At 48.3% G+C, this 19,830-nt stretch overlaps 1 protein-coding gene across 1 annotated transcript in view; it reads left to right on the forward strand.

The window, feature by feature from the left end:
- Positions 1-14,957, forward strand: part of LOC128648353 (caspase recruitment domain-containing protein 8) — a gene marked incomplete at its 3' end in the record, with an annotated part of 368,408 nt that extends 353,451 nt beyond the window's left edge. The window contains 1 exon segment of the mRNA XM_053700953.1: positions 14,922-14,957. Within this exon segment, the coding sequence (XP_053556928.1) occupies positions 14,922-14,957 (36 nt within the window).
- Between the last annotated feature and the right edge of the window lie 4,873 nt (positions 14,958-19,830).

Raw genomic sequence — 19,830 nt, forward strand, 5'->3', positions numbered from 1 at the left:
TGATACACCACTAGCTGCCGCACACACACACAGATAGGGGAGAATGATCAGTGATACACCACTAGCTGCCGCACACACACAGATAGGTAAGAATGAGCAGTGATACACCACTAGCTGCCGCACACACACACAGATAGGTGAGAATGAGCAGTGATACACCACTAGCTGCCACACACACATACAGATAGGTAAGAATGATCAGTGATACACCACTAGCTGCCGCACACACACACATAGGTGAGAATGAGCAGTGATACACCACTAGCTGCCGCACACACACAGATAGGTGAGAATGAGCAGTGATACACCACTAGCTGCTGCACACACACAGATAGGTGAGAATGAGCAGTGATACACCACTAGCTGCCACAAACACACACAGATAGGTAAGAATGATCAGTGATACACCCCTAGCTGCCGCACACACACACACAGATAGGGGAGAATGATCAGTGATACACCACTAGCTGCCGCACACACACACAGATAGGTGAGAATGAGCAGTGATACACCACTAGCTGCCACACACACATACAGATAGGTAAGAATGATCAGTGATACACCACTAGCTGCCGCACACACACAGATAGGGGAGAATGATCAGTGATACACCCCTAGCTGCCGCACACACACACAGATAGGGGAGAATGAGCAGTGATACACCGCTAGCTGCCGCACACACACACAGATAGGGGAGAATGATCAGTGATACACCCCTAGCTGCCGCACACACACACAGATAGGGGAGAATGAGCAGTGATACACCGCTAGCTGCCGCACACACACAGATAGGGGAGAATGATCAGTGATACACCCCTAGCTGCCGCACACACACACAGATAGGGGAGAATGAGCAGTGATACACCGCTAGCTGCCGCACACACACACAGATAGGGGAGAATGATCAGTGATACACCCCTAGCTGCCGCACACACACACAGATAGGGGAGAATGAGCAGTGATACACCGCTAGCTGCCGCACACACACAGATAGGGGAGAATGATCAGTGATACACCCCTAGCTGCCGCACACACACACAGATAGGGGAGAATGAGCAGTGATACACCTCTAGCTGCCGCACACACACACAGATAGATGAGAATGAGCAGTGATACACCACTAGCTGCCGCACACACACACACACAGATAGGTAAGAATGATCAGTGATACACCACTAGCTGCCGCACACACACACACAGATAGGGGAGAATGAGCAGTGATACACCACTAGCTGCCACACACACACACAGATAGGGGAGAATAAGCAGTGATACACCACTAGCTGCCGCACACACACAGATAGGTAAGAATGAGCAGTGATACACCACTAGCTGCCGCACACACACACACACACACAGATAGGGGAGAATAAGCAGTGATACACCACTAGCTGCCGCACACACACACAGATAGGTGAGAATGAGCATTGATACACCACTAGCTGCCGCACACACACAGATAGGGGAGAATGAGCAGTGATACATCACTAGCTGCCGCACACACACAGATAGGTGAAAATGAGCAGTGATACACCACTAGCTGCCACACACACATACAGATAGATGAGAATGAGCAGTGATACACCTCTAGCTGCCGCACACACACACAGATAGGGGAGAATGATCAGTGATACACCCCTAGCTGCCGCACACACACACAGATAGGGGAGAATGAGCAGTGATACACCCCTAGCTGCCGCACACACACACAGATAGGGGAGAATGATCAGTGATACACCCCTAGCTGCCGCACACACACACAGATAGGGGAGAATGAGCAGTGATACACCACTAGCTGCCGCACACACACACAGATAGGGGAGAATGAGCAGTGATACACCCCTAGCTGCCGCACACACACACACAGATAGGGGAGAATGAGCAGTGATACACCACTAGCTGCCGCACACACACACAGATAGGGGAGAATGAGCAGTGATACACCCCTAGCTGCCGCACACACACACAGATAGGGGAGAATGAGCAGTGATACACTCCTAGCTGCCGCACACACACACAGATAGGGGAGAATGAGCAGTGATACACCACTAGCTGCCGCACACACACACAGATAGGTAAGAATGAGCAGTGATACACCACTAGCTGCTGCACACACACACAGATAGGTGAGAATGAGCATTGATACACCACTAGCTGCCGCACACACACAGATAGGTAAGAATGAGCAGTGATACACCACTAGCTGCCGCACACACACACAGATAGGTTAGAATGAGCAGTGATACACCACTAGCTGCCGCACACACACAGATAGGTAAGAATAAGCAGTGATACACCACTAGCTGCCGCACACACACACAGATAGGTGAGAATGAGCATTGATACACCACTAGCTGCCGCACACACACAGATAGGGGAGAATGAGCAGTGATACATCACTAGCTGCCGCACACACACAGATAGGTGAGAATGAGCAGTTATACACCACTAGCTGCCGCACACACACAAACAGATAGGTGAGAATGAGCAGTGATACACCTCTAGCTGCCCCACACACACAGATAGGGGAGAAGGAGCAGTGATACACCACTAGCTGCCGCACACACACAGATAGGGGTGAATGAGCAGTGATGCATCACTAGCTGCCGCACACACACACACACACAGATAGGTGAGAATGAGCAGTGATACACCACTAGCTGCCGCACACACACACACAGATAGGTGAGAATGAGCAGTGATACACCACTAGCTGCCGCACACACACACAGATAGGTGAGAATGAGCAGTGATACACCACTAGCTGCCGCACACACACAGATAGGGGAGAATGAGCAGTGATACACCTCTAGCTGCCGCACACACACACACACACACACACACACACAGATAGGTGAGAATAAGCAGTGATACACCTCTAGCTGCCGCACACACACAGATAGGGGAGAATGAGCAGTGATACACCACTAGCTGCCCCACACACACAGATAGGTTAGAATGAGCAGTGATACACCACTAGCTGCTGCACACACACACACAGATAGGTGAGAATGAGCAGTGATACAACACTAGCTGCCCCCCACACACACAGATAGGTTAGAATGAGCAGTGATACACCACTAGCTGCCGCACACACACACAGATAGGTGAGAATGAGCAGTGATACACCACTAGCTGCCGCACACACACAGATAGGGGAGAATGAGCAGTGATACACCTCTAGCTGCCGCACACACACACACACACACACAGATAGGTGAGAATAAGCAGTGATACACCTCTAGCTGCCGCACACACACAGATAGGGGAGAATGAGCAGTGATACACCACTAGCTGCCCCACACACACAGATAGGGGAGAATGAGCAGTGATACACCACTAGCTGCCACACACACACAGATAGGTGAGAATGAGCAGTGATACACCACTAGCTGCCGCACACACACACACAGATAGGTGAGAATGAACAGTGATAGACCACTAGCTGCCGCACACACACAGATAGGGGAGAATGAGCAGTGATACACCACTAGCTGCTGCACACACACACACAGATAGGTGAGAATGAACAGTGATAGACCACTAGCTGCCGCACACACACAGATAGGGGAGAATGAGCAGTGATACACCACTAGCTGCCGCACACTCACAGATAGGGGAGAATGAGCAGTGATACACCACTAGCTGCCGCACACACACACAAATAGGTGAGAATGAGCAGTGATACAACACTAGCTGCCGCACACACACACACACAGATAGGTGAGAATGAGCAGTGATACACCATTAGCTGCCGCACACACACACAGATAGGGGAGAATAAGCAGTGATACACCACTAGCTGCCACACACACACACAGATAGGTGAGAATGAGCAGTGATACACCACTAGCTGCCGCACACACACACACAGGTGAGAATGAGCAGTGATACACCACTAGCTGCCGCACACACACACACACAGATAGGTGAGAATGAGCAGTGATACACCACTAGCTGCCGCACACACACAGATCGGTGAGAATGAGCAGTGATACACCTCTAGCTGCCGCACACACACACAGATAGGTGAGAATGAGCAGTGATACACCACTAGCTGCAGCACACACACAGATAGGGGAGAATGAGCAGTGATACACCACTAGCTGCCGCACACTCACACACAGATAGGGGAGAATGAGCAGTGATACACCACTAGCTGCCACACACACACACAGATAGGTGAGAATGAGCAGTGACACACCACTAGCTGCCGCACACACACACAGATAGGGGAGAATGAGCAGTGATACACCACTAGCTGCCGCACACACACACAGATAGGGGAGAATGAGCAGTGACACACCACTAGCTGCCGCACACACACACAGATAGGGGAGAATGAGCAGTGATACACCTCTAGGTGAGAATGAGCAGTGATACACCACTAGCTGCCGCACTCACACAGATAGGTAAGAATGAGCAGTGATACACCACTAGCTGCCGCACACACACACAGATAGGGGAGAATGAGCAGTGATACACCTCTAGGTGAGAATGAGCAGTGATACACCACTAGCTGCCGCACTCACACAGATAGGTAAGAATGAGCAGTGATACACCACTAGCTGCCGCACACACACACACACACACACACACACAGAGATAGGTGAGAATAAGCAGTGATACACCTCTAGCTGCCGCACACACACAGATAGGGGAGAATGAGCAGTGATACACCACTAGCTGCCCCACACACACACAGATAGGTTAGAATGAGCAGTGATACACCACTAGCTGCCGCACACACACACAGATAGGTGAGAATGAGCAGTGATACACCACTAGCTGCCGCACACACACACAGATAGGTAAGAATGATCAGTGATACACCACTAGCTGCCGCACACACACACAGATAGGGGAGAATGAGCAGTGATACACCACTAGCTGCCGCACACACACACACAGATAGGTGAGAATGAGTAGTGATACACCACTAGCTGCCGCACACACACAGATAGGTGAGAATGAGCAGTGATACACCACTAGCTGCCGCACACACACAAAGATAGGTAAGAATGAGCAGTTATACACCGCTAGCTGCCGCACACACACACAGATAGGTAAGAATGAGCAGTGATACATCACTAGCTGCCGCACACACACACAGATAGGTAAGAATGAGCAGTGATACACCACTAGCTGCCGCACACACACACACAGATAGGTAAGAATGAGCAGTGATACACCTCTAGCTGCCGCACACACACACACACACAGATAGGTAAGAATGAGCAGTGATACACCGCTAGCTGCTGCACACACACAGAGATAGGTAAGAATGAGCAGTGATACACCCCTAGCTGCCGCACACACACACAGATAGGTAAGAATGAGCAGTGATACACCTCTAGCTGCCGCACACACACACACAGATAGGTAAGAATGAGCAGTGATACACCACTAGCTGCCGCACACACACAAAGATAGGTAAGAATGAGCAGTGATACACCCCTAGCTGCCGCACACACACACAGATAGGTAAGAATGATCAGTGATACACCGCTAGCTGCTGCACACACACACACAGATAGGTAAGAATGAGCAGTGATACACCACTAGCTGCCGCACACACACAAAGATATGTAAGAATGAGCAGTGATACACCCCTAGCTGCCACACACACACACACAGATAGGTAAGAATGAGCAGTGATACACCCGTAGCTGCCGCACACACACACAGATAGGTGAGAATGAGCATTGATACACCACTAGCTGCCGCACACACACACAGATAGGTGAGAATGAGCAGTGATACACCTCTAGCTGCCGCACACACACACAGATAGGTAAGAATGAGCAGTGATACACCACTAGCTGCCGCACACACACACAGATAGGTGAGAATGAGCAGTGATACACCACTAGCTGCCACAAACACACACAGATAGGTAAGAATGATCAGTGATACACCACTAGCTGCCGCACACACACACACACAGATAGGTAAGAATGATCAGTGATACACCGCTAGCTGCTGCACACACACACAGATAGGTGAGAATGAGCAGTGATACACCCCTAGCTGCCGCACACACACACACAGATAGGTGAGAATGAGCAGTGATACACCACTAGCTGCCGCACACACAGATAGGTGAGAATGAGCAGTGATACACCTCTAGCTGCTGCACACACACAGATAGGTGAGAATGAGCAGTGATACACCACTAGCTGCCGCACACACACAGATAGGTGAGAATGAGCAGTGATACACCACTAGCTGCCACACACACATACAGATAGGTAAGAATGATCAGTGATACACCGCTAGCTGCCGCACACACACACAGATAGGGGAGAATGATCAGTGATACACCACTAGCTGCCGCACACACACACAGATGGCGGAGAATGAGCAGTGATACACCGCTAGCTGCCGTACACACACAGATAGGGGAGAATGATCAGTGATACACCCCTAGCTGCCGCACACACACACAGATAGGGGAGAATGAGCAGTGATACACCTCTAGCTGCCGCACACACACACAGATAGGGGAGAATGAGCAGTGATACACCGCTAGCTGCCGCACACACACACAGATAGGGGAGAATGAGCAGTGATACACCACTAGCTGCTGCACACACACACAGATAGGTGAGAATGAGCAGTGATACACCACTAGCTGCCGCACACACACACACACACAGATAGGGGAGAATAAGCAGTGATACACCACTAGCTGCCGCACACACACAGATAGGTAAGAATGAGCAGTGATACACCACTAGCTGCCGCACACACACACACACACACACACAGATAGGGGAGAATAAGCAGTGATACACCACTAGCTGCCGCACACACACACAGATAGGTGAGAATGAGCATTGATACACCACTAGCTGCCGCACACACACAGATAGGGGAGAATGAGCAGTGATACATCACTAGCTGCCGCACACACACAGATAGGTGAGAATGAGCAGTGATACACCACTAGCTGCCACACACACATACAGATAGATGAGAATGAGCAGTGATACACCTCTAGCTGCCGCACACACACACAGATAGGGGAGGATGATCAGTGATACACCCCTAGCTGCCGCACACACACAGATAGGTAAGAATGAGCAGTGATACACCACTAGCTGCTGCACACACACACACACAGATAGGGGAGAATGAGCAGTGATACACCACTAGCTGCCGCACACACACAGATAGGTGAGAATGAGCAGTGATACACCACTAGCTGCCACACACACAGATAGGTGAGAATGAGCAGTGATTCACCACTAGCTGCCACACACACACAGATAGGTGAGAATGAGCAGTGATACACCTCTAGCTGCCGCACACACACACAGATAGGTGAGAATGAGCAGTGATACACCTCTAGCTGCCACAGACACACACAGATAGGTGAGAATGAGCAGTGATACACCTCTAGCTGCCGCACACACACACAGATAGGTGAGAATGAGCAGTGATACACCTCTAGCTGCCACAGACACACACAGATAGGTGAGAATGAGCAGTGATACACCTCTAGCTGCCGCACACACACACAGATAGGTGAGAATGAGCAGTGATACACCACTAGCTGCCGCACACACACACAGATAGGTGAGAATGAGCAGTGATACACCTCTAGCTGCCACAGACACACACAGATAGGTGAGAATGAGCAGTGATACAGCACTAGCTGCCACAAACACACAGATAGGTGAGAATGAGCAGTGATACACCACTAGCTGCCGCACACACACACAGATAGGTAAGAATGAGCAGTGATACACCACTAGCTGCCACACACACACAGATAGGTGAGAATGAGCAGTGATACACCACTAGCTGCCGCACACACACACACAGATAGGTAAGAATGAGCAGTGATACACCGCTAGCTGCCGCACACACACACAGATAGGTGAGAATGAGCAGTGATACACCACTAGCTGCTGCACACACACACAGATAGGTGAGAATGAGCAGTGATACACCACTAGCTGCCGCAAACAAACAGATAGGTGAGAATGAGCAGTGATACACCACTAGCTGCCGCACACACACACAGATAGGTGAGAATGAGCAGTGATACACCACTAGCTGCCGCACACACACACAGATAGGTGAGAATGAGCAGTGATACACCGCTAGCTGCCGCACACACACACAGATAGGGGAGAATGAGCAGTGATACACCTCTAGCTGCCGCACACACACACAGATAGGTGAGAATGAGCAGTGATACACCACTAGCTGCTGCACACACAAACACACACACACATAGGTGAGAATGAGCAGTGATATACCACTAGCTGCCGCACACACACACAGATAGGTGAGAATGAGCAGTGATACACCTCTAGCTGCCGCACACACACACAGATAGGTGAGAATGAGCAGTGATACACCACTAGCTGCCGCAAACAAACAAATAGGTGAGAATGAGCAGTGATACACCACTAGCTGCCGCACACACAGATAGGTGAGAATGAGCAGTGATACACCACTAGCTGCCGCACACACACAGAGATAGGTTAGAATGAGCAGTGATACACTACTAGCTGCCACACACTCACACACAGATAGGGGAGAATGAGCAGTGATACACCACTAGCTGCCGCACACACACACACACACACAGATAGGTGAGAATGAGCAGTGATACACCACTAGCTGCCACACACACACACACACACACAGATAGATGACAATGAGCAGTGATACACCACTAACTGCCACACACACACACAGATAGGTGAGAATGAGCAGTGATACACCACTAGCTGCCGCACACTCACACACAGATGGGTGAGAATGAGCAGTGATACACCACTAGCTGCCGCACACACACACAGATAGGGGAGAATGAGCAGTGATATACCACTAGCTGCCGCACACACACACAGATAGGGGAGAATGAGCAGTGATATACCACTAGCTGCCGCACACACACAGAGATAGGTTAGAATGAGCAGTGATACACCACTAGCTGCCGCACACTCACACACAGATAGGTGAGAATGAGCAGTGATACACCACTAGCTGCCACACACACACACAGATAGGGGAGAATGAGCAGTGATACACCACTAGCTGCCGCATACACACACAGATAGGTGAGAATGAGCAGTGATACACCACTAGCTGCCGCACACACACAGATAGGTGAGAATGAGCATTGATACACCACTAGCTGCCGCACACATACACAGATAGGTGAGTATGAGCAGTGATACACCACTAGCTGCCGCACACACAGATAGGTGAGAATGAGCAGTGATACACCTCTAGCTGCCGCACACACACACACAGATAGGGGAGAATGAGCAGTGATACACCACTAGCTGCCGCACACACACACAGATAGGTGAGAATGAGCAGTGATACACCACTAGCTGCCACACACACACACAGATAGGTGAGAATGAGCAGTGATACACCTCTAGCTGCCGAACACACACACACAGATGGGTGAGAATGAGCAGTGATACACCACTAGCTGCCGCACACACACACACAGATAGGTGAGAATGAGCAGTGATACACCTCTAGCTGCCGAACACACACACACACACAGATAGGTGAGAATGAGCAGTGATACACCACTAGCTGCCACACACACAGATAGGTGAGAATGAGCAGTGATTCACCACTAGCTGCCACACACACACAGATAGGTGAGAATGAGCAGTGATACACCTCTAGCTGCTGCACAAACACACACAGGTGAGAATGAGCAGTGATACACCTCTAGCTGCCACAGACACACACAGATAGGTGAGAATGAGCAGTGATACAGCACTAGCTGCCACAAACACAGAGATAGGTGAGAATGAGCAGTGATACACCACTAGCTGCCGCACACACACAGATAGGTAAGAATGAGCAGTGATACACCACTAGCTGCCGCACACACACACAGATAGGTGAGAATGAGCAGTGATACACCACTAGCTGCCGCACACACACACAGATAGGTGAGAATGAGCAGTGATACACCTCTAGCTGCCGCACGCACACACACACAGATAGGTGAGAATGAGCAGTGATACACCACTAGCTGCCGCAAACAAACAGATAGGTGAGAATGAGCAGTGATACACCACTAGCTGCCGCACACACACACAGATAGGTGAGAATGAGCAGTGATACACCACTAGCTGCCGCACACACACAGATAGGTGAGAATGAGTAGTGATACACCACTAGCTGCCGCACACACACACAGATAGGTGAGAATGAGCAGTGATACACCACTAGCTGCCGCACACACACACAGATAGGTGAGAGTGAGCAGTGATACACCACTAGCTGCCGCACACACAGATAGGTGAGAATTAGCAGTGATATACCACTAGCTGCCGCACACACAGATAGGTGAGAATGAGCAGTGATATACCACTAGCTGCCGCACACACAGAGATAGGTGAGAATGAGCAGTGATACACCACTAGCTGCCGCACACACACACACATAGGTGAGAATGAGCAGTGATAAACCACTAGCTGCCGCACACACACACAGATAGGTGAGAATGAGCAGTGATACACCACTAGCTGCCGCACACACACACAGATAGGTGAGAATGATCAGTGATACACCACTAGCTGCCGCACACACACACAGATAGGTGAGCATGAGCAGTGATACACCACTAGCTGCCGCACACACACACAGATAGGTAAGAATGAGCAGTGATACACCACTAGCTGCCGCACACACACACAGATAGGTGAGCATGAGCAGTGATACACCACTAGCTGCCGCACACACACACAGATAGGGGAGAATGAGCAGTGATACACCAATAGCTGCAGCAAACACACAGATAGATGAGAATGAGCAGTGATACACCACTAGCTGCCACACACACACACACACACAGATAGGTGAGAATGAGCAGTGATACACCACTAGCTGCCACACACACACACAGATAGATGACAATGAGCAGTGATACACCACTAACTGCCACACACACACACAGATAGATGATAATGAGCAGTGATACACCACTAGCTGCCGCACACACACACAGATAGGGGAGAATGAGCAGTGATATACCACTAGCTGCCGCACACACACAGAGATAGGTTAGAATGAGCAGTGATACACCACTAGCTGCCGCACACTCACACACAGATAGGTGAGAATGAGCAGTGATACACCACTAGCTGCCGCACACTCACACACAGATAGGGGAGAATGAGCAGTGATACACCACTAGCTGCCGCATACACACACAGATAGGTGAGAATGAGCAGTGATACACCACTAGCTGCCGCACACACACAGATAGGTGAGAATGAGCATTGATACACCACTAGCTGCCGCACACACACAGATAGGTGAGAATGAGCATTGATACACCACTAGCTGCCGCACACACACAGATAGGTCAGAATGAGCAGTGATACACCACTAGCTGCCGCACACACACACAGATAGGGGAGAATGAGCAGTGATACACCAATAGCTGCAGCAAACACACAGATAGATGAGAATGAGCAGTGATACACCACTAGCTGCCACACACACAGATAGGTGAGAATGAGCAGTGATACACCACTAGCTGCCACACACACAGATAGGTGAGAATGAGCAGTGATACACCACTAGCTGCCACACACACACACACACACACACACACACAGATAGATGAGAATGAGCAGTGATACACCACTAGCTGCCACACACACAGATAGGTGAGAATGAGCATTGATACACCACTAGCTGCCGCACACACTCACACACACAGATAGGTGAGAATGAGCAGTGATACACCACTAGCTGCCGCACACAGACAGATAGGTGAGAATGAGCAGTGATACACCACTAGCTGCCGCACACACACACAGATAGGTGAGAATGAGCAGTGATACACCACTAGCTGCTGCACACACAAACACACACACACACACATAGGTGAGAATGAGCAGTGATATACCACTAGCTGCCGCACACACACACAGATAGGTGAGAATGAGCAGTGATACACCACTAGCTGCCGCAAACAAACAAATAGGTGAGAATGAGCAGTGATACACCACTAGCTGCCGCACACACAGATAGGTGAGAATGAGCAGTGATACACCACTAGCTGCCGCACACACACAGAGATAGGTTAGAATGAGCAGTGATACACCACTAGCTGCCACACACTCACACACAGATAGGGGAGAATGAGCAGTGATACACCACTAGCTGCCGCACACACACACACACACACAGATAGGTGAGAATGAGCAGTGATACACCACTAGCTGCCACACACACACACGCACAGATAGATGACAATGAGCAGTGATACACCACTAACTGCCACACACACACACAGATAGGTGAGAATGAGCAGTGATACACCACTAGCTGCCGCACACTCACACACAGATAGGTGAGAATGAGCAGTGATACACCACTAGCTGCCGCACACACACACAGATAGGGGAGAATGAGCAGTGATATACCACTAGCTGCCGCACACACACACAGATAGGGGAGAATGAGCAGTGATATACCACTAGCTGCCGCACACACACAGAGATAGGTTAGAATGAGCAGTGATACACCACTAGCTGCCGCACACACACACAGATAGGGGAGAATGAGCAGTGATACACCACTAGCTGCCGCATACGCACACAGATAGGTGAGAATGAGCAGTGATACACCACTAGCTGCCGCACACACACAGATAGGTGAGAATGAGCATTGATACACCACTAGCTGCCGCACACATACACAGATAGGTGAGTATGAGCAGTGATACACCACTAGCTGCCGCACACACAGATAGGTGAGAATGAGCAGTGATACACCTCTAGCTGCCGCACACACACACACAGATAGGGGAGAATGAGCAGTGATACACCACTAGCTGCCGCACACACACACAGATAGGTGAGAATGAGCAGTGATACACCACTAGCTGCCACACACACACACAGATAGGTGAGAATGAGCAGTGATACACCTCTAGCTGCCGAACACACACACACAGATAGGGGAGAATGAGCAGTGATACACCTCTAGCTGCCGCACACACACACACAGATAGGTGAGAATGAGCAGTGATACACCTCTAGCTGCCGAACACACACACACACACACACACACACACACACACACACAGATAGGTGAGAATGAGCAGTGATACACCACTAGCTGCCACACACACAGGTGAGAATGAGCAGTGATTCACCACTAGCTGCCACACACACACAGATAGGTGAGAATGAGCAGTGATACACCTCTAGCTGCTGCACACACACACACAGGTGAGAATGAGCAGTGATACACCTCTAGCTGCCACAGACACACACAGATAGGTGAGAATGAGCAGTGATACAGCACTAGCTGCCACAAACACACAGATAGGTGAGAATGAGCAGTGATACACCACTAGCTGCCGCACACACACAGATAGGTAAGAATGAGCAGTGATACACCACTAGCTGCCGCACACACACAGATAGGTGAGAATGAGCAGTGATACACCACTAGCTGCTGCACACACACACACACACACACACATAGGTGAGAATGAGCAGTGATATACCACTAGCTGCCGCACACACACACAGATAGGTGAGAATGAGCAGTGATACACCACTAGCTGCCGCACACACACAGATAGGGGAGAATGAGCAGTGATACACCACTAGCTGCCGCACACACACACACACAGATAGGGGAGAATGAGCAGTGATACACCACTAGCTGCCGCACACACACAGATAGGTGAGAATGAGCAGTGATACACCTCTAGCTGCCGCACACACAGATAGGTGAGAATGAGCAGTGATACACCTCTAGCTGCCGCACACACACACAGATAGGTGAGAATGATTAGTGATACACCACTAGCTGCCGCACACACACACACAGATAGGGGAGAATGAGCAGTGATACACCACTAGCTGCCGCACACACACAGATAGGTGAGAATGAGCAGTGATACACCACTAGCTGCCGCACACACACACAGATAGGTGAGAATGAGCAGTGATACACCACTAGCTGCTGCACACACACACACAGATAGCTGAGAATGAGCAGTGATACACCACTAGCTGCCGCACACAAACACACACAGGTGAGAATGAGCAGTGATACACCACTTGCTGCCGCACACACACAGATAGGTGAGAATGAGCAGTGATACACCACTAGCTGCCGCACACACACACAGATAGGTGAGAATGAGCAGTGATACACCACTAGCTGCCGCACACACACAGGTGAGAATGAGCAGTGATACACCACTAGCTGCCGCACACACAGGTGAGAATGAGCAGAGATACACCATTATCTGCCGCACACACACACACACACACACACAGATAGGTGAGAATGAGCAGTGATACACCACTAGCTGCCGCACACACACAGCTAGGGGAGAATGCACAGTGATACACCACTAGCTGCCGCACAAACACACACACAGATAGGTGACAATGAGCAGTGATACACCACTAGCTGCCGCACACACACAGATAGGGGAGAATGAGCATTGATGCACCACTAGCTGCAACACACACACACACACACAGATAGGTGACAATGAGCAGTGATATACCACTAGCTGCCGCACACACCCACACACAGGTGAGAATGAGCAGTGATACACCACTAGCTGCCGTACACACACACAGATAGGTGAGAATGAGCAGTGATATACCACTAGCTGCGACACACACACACAGATAGGTAAGAATGAGCAGTGATACACCACTAGCTGCCGCACACACACAGATAGGTAAGAAGGAGCAGTGATACACCACTAGGTTTCTAACAGAAGATACTGTGCTGTCTCGTTGGTTGATTAGAGGCTTCTCGGAGTAGTACAGTAGGTTATGGAACTGATGGGGTAAATATGTAATGTGAGGGCTGCACATAAGTAACGCATCCTGCTGTATGATGTGTTCTATTTAACCCCTTGTTTGTTTGTTTTCTAGATGATCTACAAGAACATCAAATTAAACAAAAGCCAGGTTGGTAAAATCTTCTTGTATAATTTTATTGCAGCTTTATCTGAGACTAAAGAGAATTCCGAGGTCCCACCACTCCAGAAACAGCTTTTGTTTATTAAAAAAAATGTGTACTGCTGTGTGTGTGCTGCTGTGTATCATGTGCTGCTGTGTGCTGCACGCATCTGGACCCAACACAGCCATTGGCAACAAGCAGGGAAGGAGACACCGCGCCCCTAGCAATGGCTAGAGCGGCGTGGCGTGACATAGCCCCCCTCTCAAGGGTTCCCTCTGGGAACCAGAGTCGGCCTCAAAGGATGAGCAGCATGGAATTTGTAGACCAAAGATGGAGCATGCACATCACGGGCAGGAACCCAGGAACGATCTGCCACAGAGTAACCCTTCCAGTGTATCAGATACTGCAGTTGTCTGCGCCTGTATCTGGAGTCCAGGACCTTAACTACCTCATATTCAGGATCACCACGGACCAGGAGCGGAGGAGGAGGTGCTTGGAGACGGGTACATCTATTATTGATGTAAGGCTTGAGTAGTGAGATGTGGAAGACAGGGTGTATGCACAGGGTTTTGGGCAAGGCCACTTTGTAGCAACAGGATACAGTCTTTTCAAGACTTTGTAAAGACCAATAAACCAAGGCCCCAAATTGTGACAGGGTTGACATATGTCGAGTAGAGACCCAAACACGTTCACCTACTGAGATGGCACGTACAGAAGCTCTATGATGATCAGCAAACTTTTTATATCTAGAGACAACTGAACGTAGCTGAGAGCGAATACGTTGCCAATAAGTGGTGAGTTCAGTAACTGAAGCAGGAACTCCAGTGGACTGAGCAGAAAGTGGGAAGACACCAGGTTGATACCCTGCTGCGGCTTGAAATGGAGAACATCGAAGAGATGAGTGCCAATGAGTGTTTCTTGCCAGCTCAGCTAGGGGTAACAACTCAGACCAGTTGGTATGGTGAGCATTGACAAAGGCTCTAAGGTAGGCTTCAAGATCCTAGTTTACTCTCTGTTAGTCCATTGGTCTGAGGATAGTAGCCAGAGGACAAGGAAACAGTGGTTCCAATCAACTTACAAAAGGCTCTCCAAAAGGTAGAGGTGAACTGTGGACCTCTGTCGGAAACAATATTCACAGGAATGCCATGAAGTCGTACCTCATGCAAGAGAAAAAGAGACGATAGTTCTTGGGCTGAAGGCAGTTTTGTCAGGGGTACAAAATTAGCCAGTCTGGAAAAGTGATCCACCACAACCTAGATAACTGTATGGTGGTCAGAAGGAGGGAGGTCCACAATGAAGTCCATTGTTATGTGTGCCCATGGTCGTTTGGGAATGGACAATGGTTGGAGCAAGCCGGGAGGCAATGATCTGGGAGTTTTGTTGGCAGCACAAGTTGTGCAGGCTTTTACATAACCCTGAGTGTCAGACTTCATAGTAGGCCACCATACATGTTGGGAAATGCGCTTAAAAGTCCTAGCTAAACCAGGATGTCCTGAGAGTTTTCTGTCATGAGCCCAGGACAGCACAGGAGTACGTAGGTTCAGAGGTACAAAAAAAAGATATCAGAAGCCACGGGAGCTTCAGGACGTTTACTAGGCTGGGCACGTTGCAGTCTTTGAAGAAGGGTGGTATTCAGTTGAGCTACCACACAGGAGTTAGGTATGATGTGTTCAATAGGAGCTTCAGAGAAATCACTTGAGTGGAGGAATTGATGGGAAAGGGCATCTACCTTCTTGTTCTTGTTCCCAGGAAGATAAGAGACCACAAAGTTAAAACGGGAAAAGAACAAGGCCCACCTGGCCTGTCAAGGATTGAGTCGATGAGCAGTCTCTAGGTAAGTCAGATTCTTGTGATCGGTGAGAATTCTGAATGGGATTGGTGGTGCCCTCTAACCAATGACGCCATTCAGTCAAGGCCATCTTAATGGCTAAAGCGTTTAGAGAAAAAGGCTACAGGGTGTGAGGCATCAACCTCTAAAGTGAACTGTAGGTCAGGATCAGGATAGCAGAGCACAGGAGCAGAACAGAAAATATTTTTCAGACGAGAGAAGGCATTTATGGCTTCAGGAGGCCAATGTTTACAGTCCTTGTTCCGTTTTGTCAGTTCAGTGAGTGGAGCGACTGAGAAAAGTTCTTTATAAACTTGCGGTAATAATTGGAGAACCCCAAGAACCTCTGTAGTTCCTTTAATGAAGTAGGTTGAGGCCATTCTAAAACTGGGGTGAGTTTAGCAGGCTCCATGGCAAAACCCTCCTTCGAGATGACATAACCTAGGAACTGGATCTGAACTTCGTCAAACTCACATTTCCATCTAAAGGGGAGGAAAGTCCTCGGCTTCATTCATTACTTTTGGGAATTAAGAACCTGGCTACCAGGAGGAGGCAAATACACCCCAGCCAAAGGCTTAAATACCTCCCCCACTTTCCTCATCCCCCAGTCATTCTTTGCCTTTCGTCACAGGAGGATGGCAGAGAAGTGCAGAAGATTCGGAGTAGTCTCTTATGGAGGGTAGTACTCTTCGCATTGGGACTGGAGTTTTAAGTAGTCCTGTCAGCCTCTCAGTGAGAGCCTGGGTGAAAGTTAGAGGCTGGAGATGCAGGGAGAGTCTTTCTGTGAAACCATCCCGACTCATATTAACAGCTACACAAGCAATCAGCGTTGAAGAGTTTCACTGCCTGCTTTCTATACTCAAGTCCATGTCAGGAGCGAGGCTACTAACCTGTCACACTTGAAGGGCCGTGTTCCTGTTCCACGGCATCGATTCTGGTAAGATTGTTTCATTTTTTATTACATAATAATAACACAGAAGACAGGGTCACAGTGTGACGCCTTTATCTTTATAGAATCAAGGGTTACAATTCCTAGAAAGGGGATTATTGAACAGGGGGGTTTATACATGATATTGTTTATTGTGTCATTGCTGCTTTATGTGCAAGATGAGGCTCTGGCAATGTGTGGAACTTTCAGGTTACTTAGGGGAGTATTGCACGGCCTTTTTTTGGCGTGTTTTTTTCCTTAGTGCAGGGGCGGTCCTGCCAGGCATTCCATGTGACCGGGTGTGGCTGTCTCACTTCCTCTGTTGATCAGCGGCGCAGGAGACAAAACGGTTTCTGTAGTCCGGGTCATAGGAGGTGGTGAGTGCCCCGGCCATTGGAGGTTATAAAGGTGCCTATTTATTAAGTTAATCTATTTATTAAATTTATTAAAAGCGCAAGCTATGGAGGACTCTGACGCGTTAGAGGGTTCTCCCTCTTTAACAAAGTCTCATTCCTGTGTTTATTGTGAGGAGGTTCTGGCAGATCAGCCTGCTCAACTATGTTCCACATGACTTGATAAAGTTACGACATCTAAATGTAAATGGATGTCTAGTACTACTGAGTGTCAGTAAAGTGTGACACTTTACCTGACACTTTACCTGACACTTTACTGACAGAATGACACTGTGGGGGCTACTTATCAAGCCGTCTACTTTTCTGGCTTCGCCGGCCCAATACGTCCGCCTAAGCTCGCCTACCTTCGCCGCCGCGGACCTTGAATACGTTCGCCTAAGTTATCAAATAAAGCTGTCAAAAAGCCGCGGGGCGATGAGCAGCGGACTGTGACAGTTATCACTCATCCGATCTCGCTGCCCTTCGGCTTTTTCCCAGCTTTATTGCTAGCCTGTCACTAAGCACTCACACTAAACTACACTGTTCTATCCCTATACCGGCGCCCCCGGAGGCCCCCGCAACTAAATAAAGTTACTAACCCCTAAACCGCCGCTCCTAGACCCCGCCGCAAGTCTTATAAATGTATTAACCCCTAAACCGCCGCTCCCGGACACCGCTGCCACCTACATTATACCTAGTAACCCCTATCCTGCCCCCCTATACCGTCGCCCTCTATTATAAAATTATTAACCCCTATCCTGCTGATCCCGCACCTCTCCGCAACTAAATAAATAGTTTAACCCCTAAACCGCCGCTCCATGAACCCGCCGCAACCTATAATAAATTTATTAACCCCTATCCTGCCCCCCACTACGCCGCCGCCACTGTAATAAAATGATTAACCCCTAAACCTAAGTCTAACCATAACGCCCCCCTAACTTAAATATTAATTAAATAAATCTAAATAAATTAACTCTTATTAACTAAATGAATCCTATTTAAAACTAAATACTTACCTTTAAAATAAACCCTAATATAGCTACAATATAAATAATAATTATATTCTAGCTATCTTAGGATTTATTTTTATTTTACAGGTACCTTTCAATTTATTTTAACCATGTACAATAGCTATTAAATAGTTATTAACTATTTAATAGCTTATCTAGCTAAAATAAAGAGAAATGTATCTGTGAAATAAATCCTAACCTAAGTTACAATTACACCTAACACTACACTATACTTTAATAAATTATTCCTATTTAAAAATAAATACTTACCTGTAAAATAAACCCTAAGATAGCTACAATGTAATTAAGAATTATATTATAGCTATCTTAGGATTTATATTTATTTTACAGGTAACTTTGTATTTATTTTAGCTAGTTAGAATAGTTATTAAATAGTTATTAACTATTTAATAACTACCTAGCTAAAAGAAATACAAAATTACCTGTAAAATAAATCCTAACTTAAGTTACAATTAAACCTAATACTACACTATCATTAAATTAACTAAATAAACTACCTACAAATAACTACAATGAAATACAATTACATAAACTAACTAAAGTACAAAAAATAAAAAAAGCTAAGTTACAAAAAATAAAAAATTAAGTTACAAACATGTTAAAAATATTACAACAATTTTAAGCTACTTACACCTAATCTAAGCCCCCTAATAAAATAACAAACCCCCCCAAAATAAAACAAATCCCTACCCTATTCTAAAT

This window comes from Bombina bombina, chromosome 2 (assembly GCF_027579735.1).
Source record: "Bombina bombina isolate aBomBom1 chromosome 2, aBomBom1.pri, whole genome shotgun sequence".
In the NCBI taxonomy this organism is placed as follows: Eukaryota; Metazoa; Chordata; class Amphibia; order Anura; family Bombinatoridae; genus Bombina; species Bombina bombina.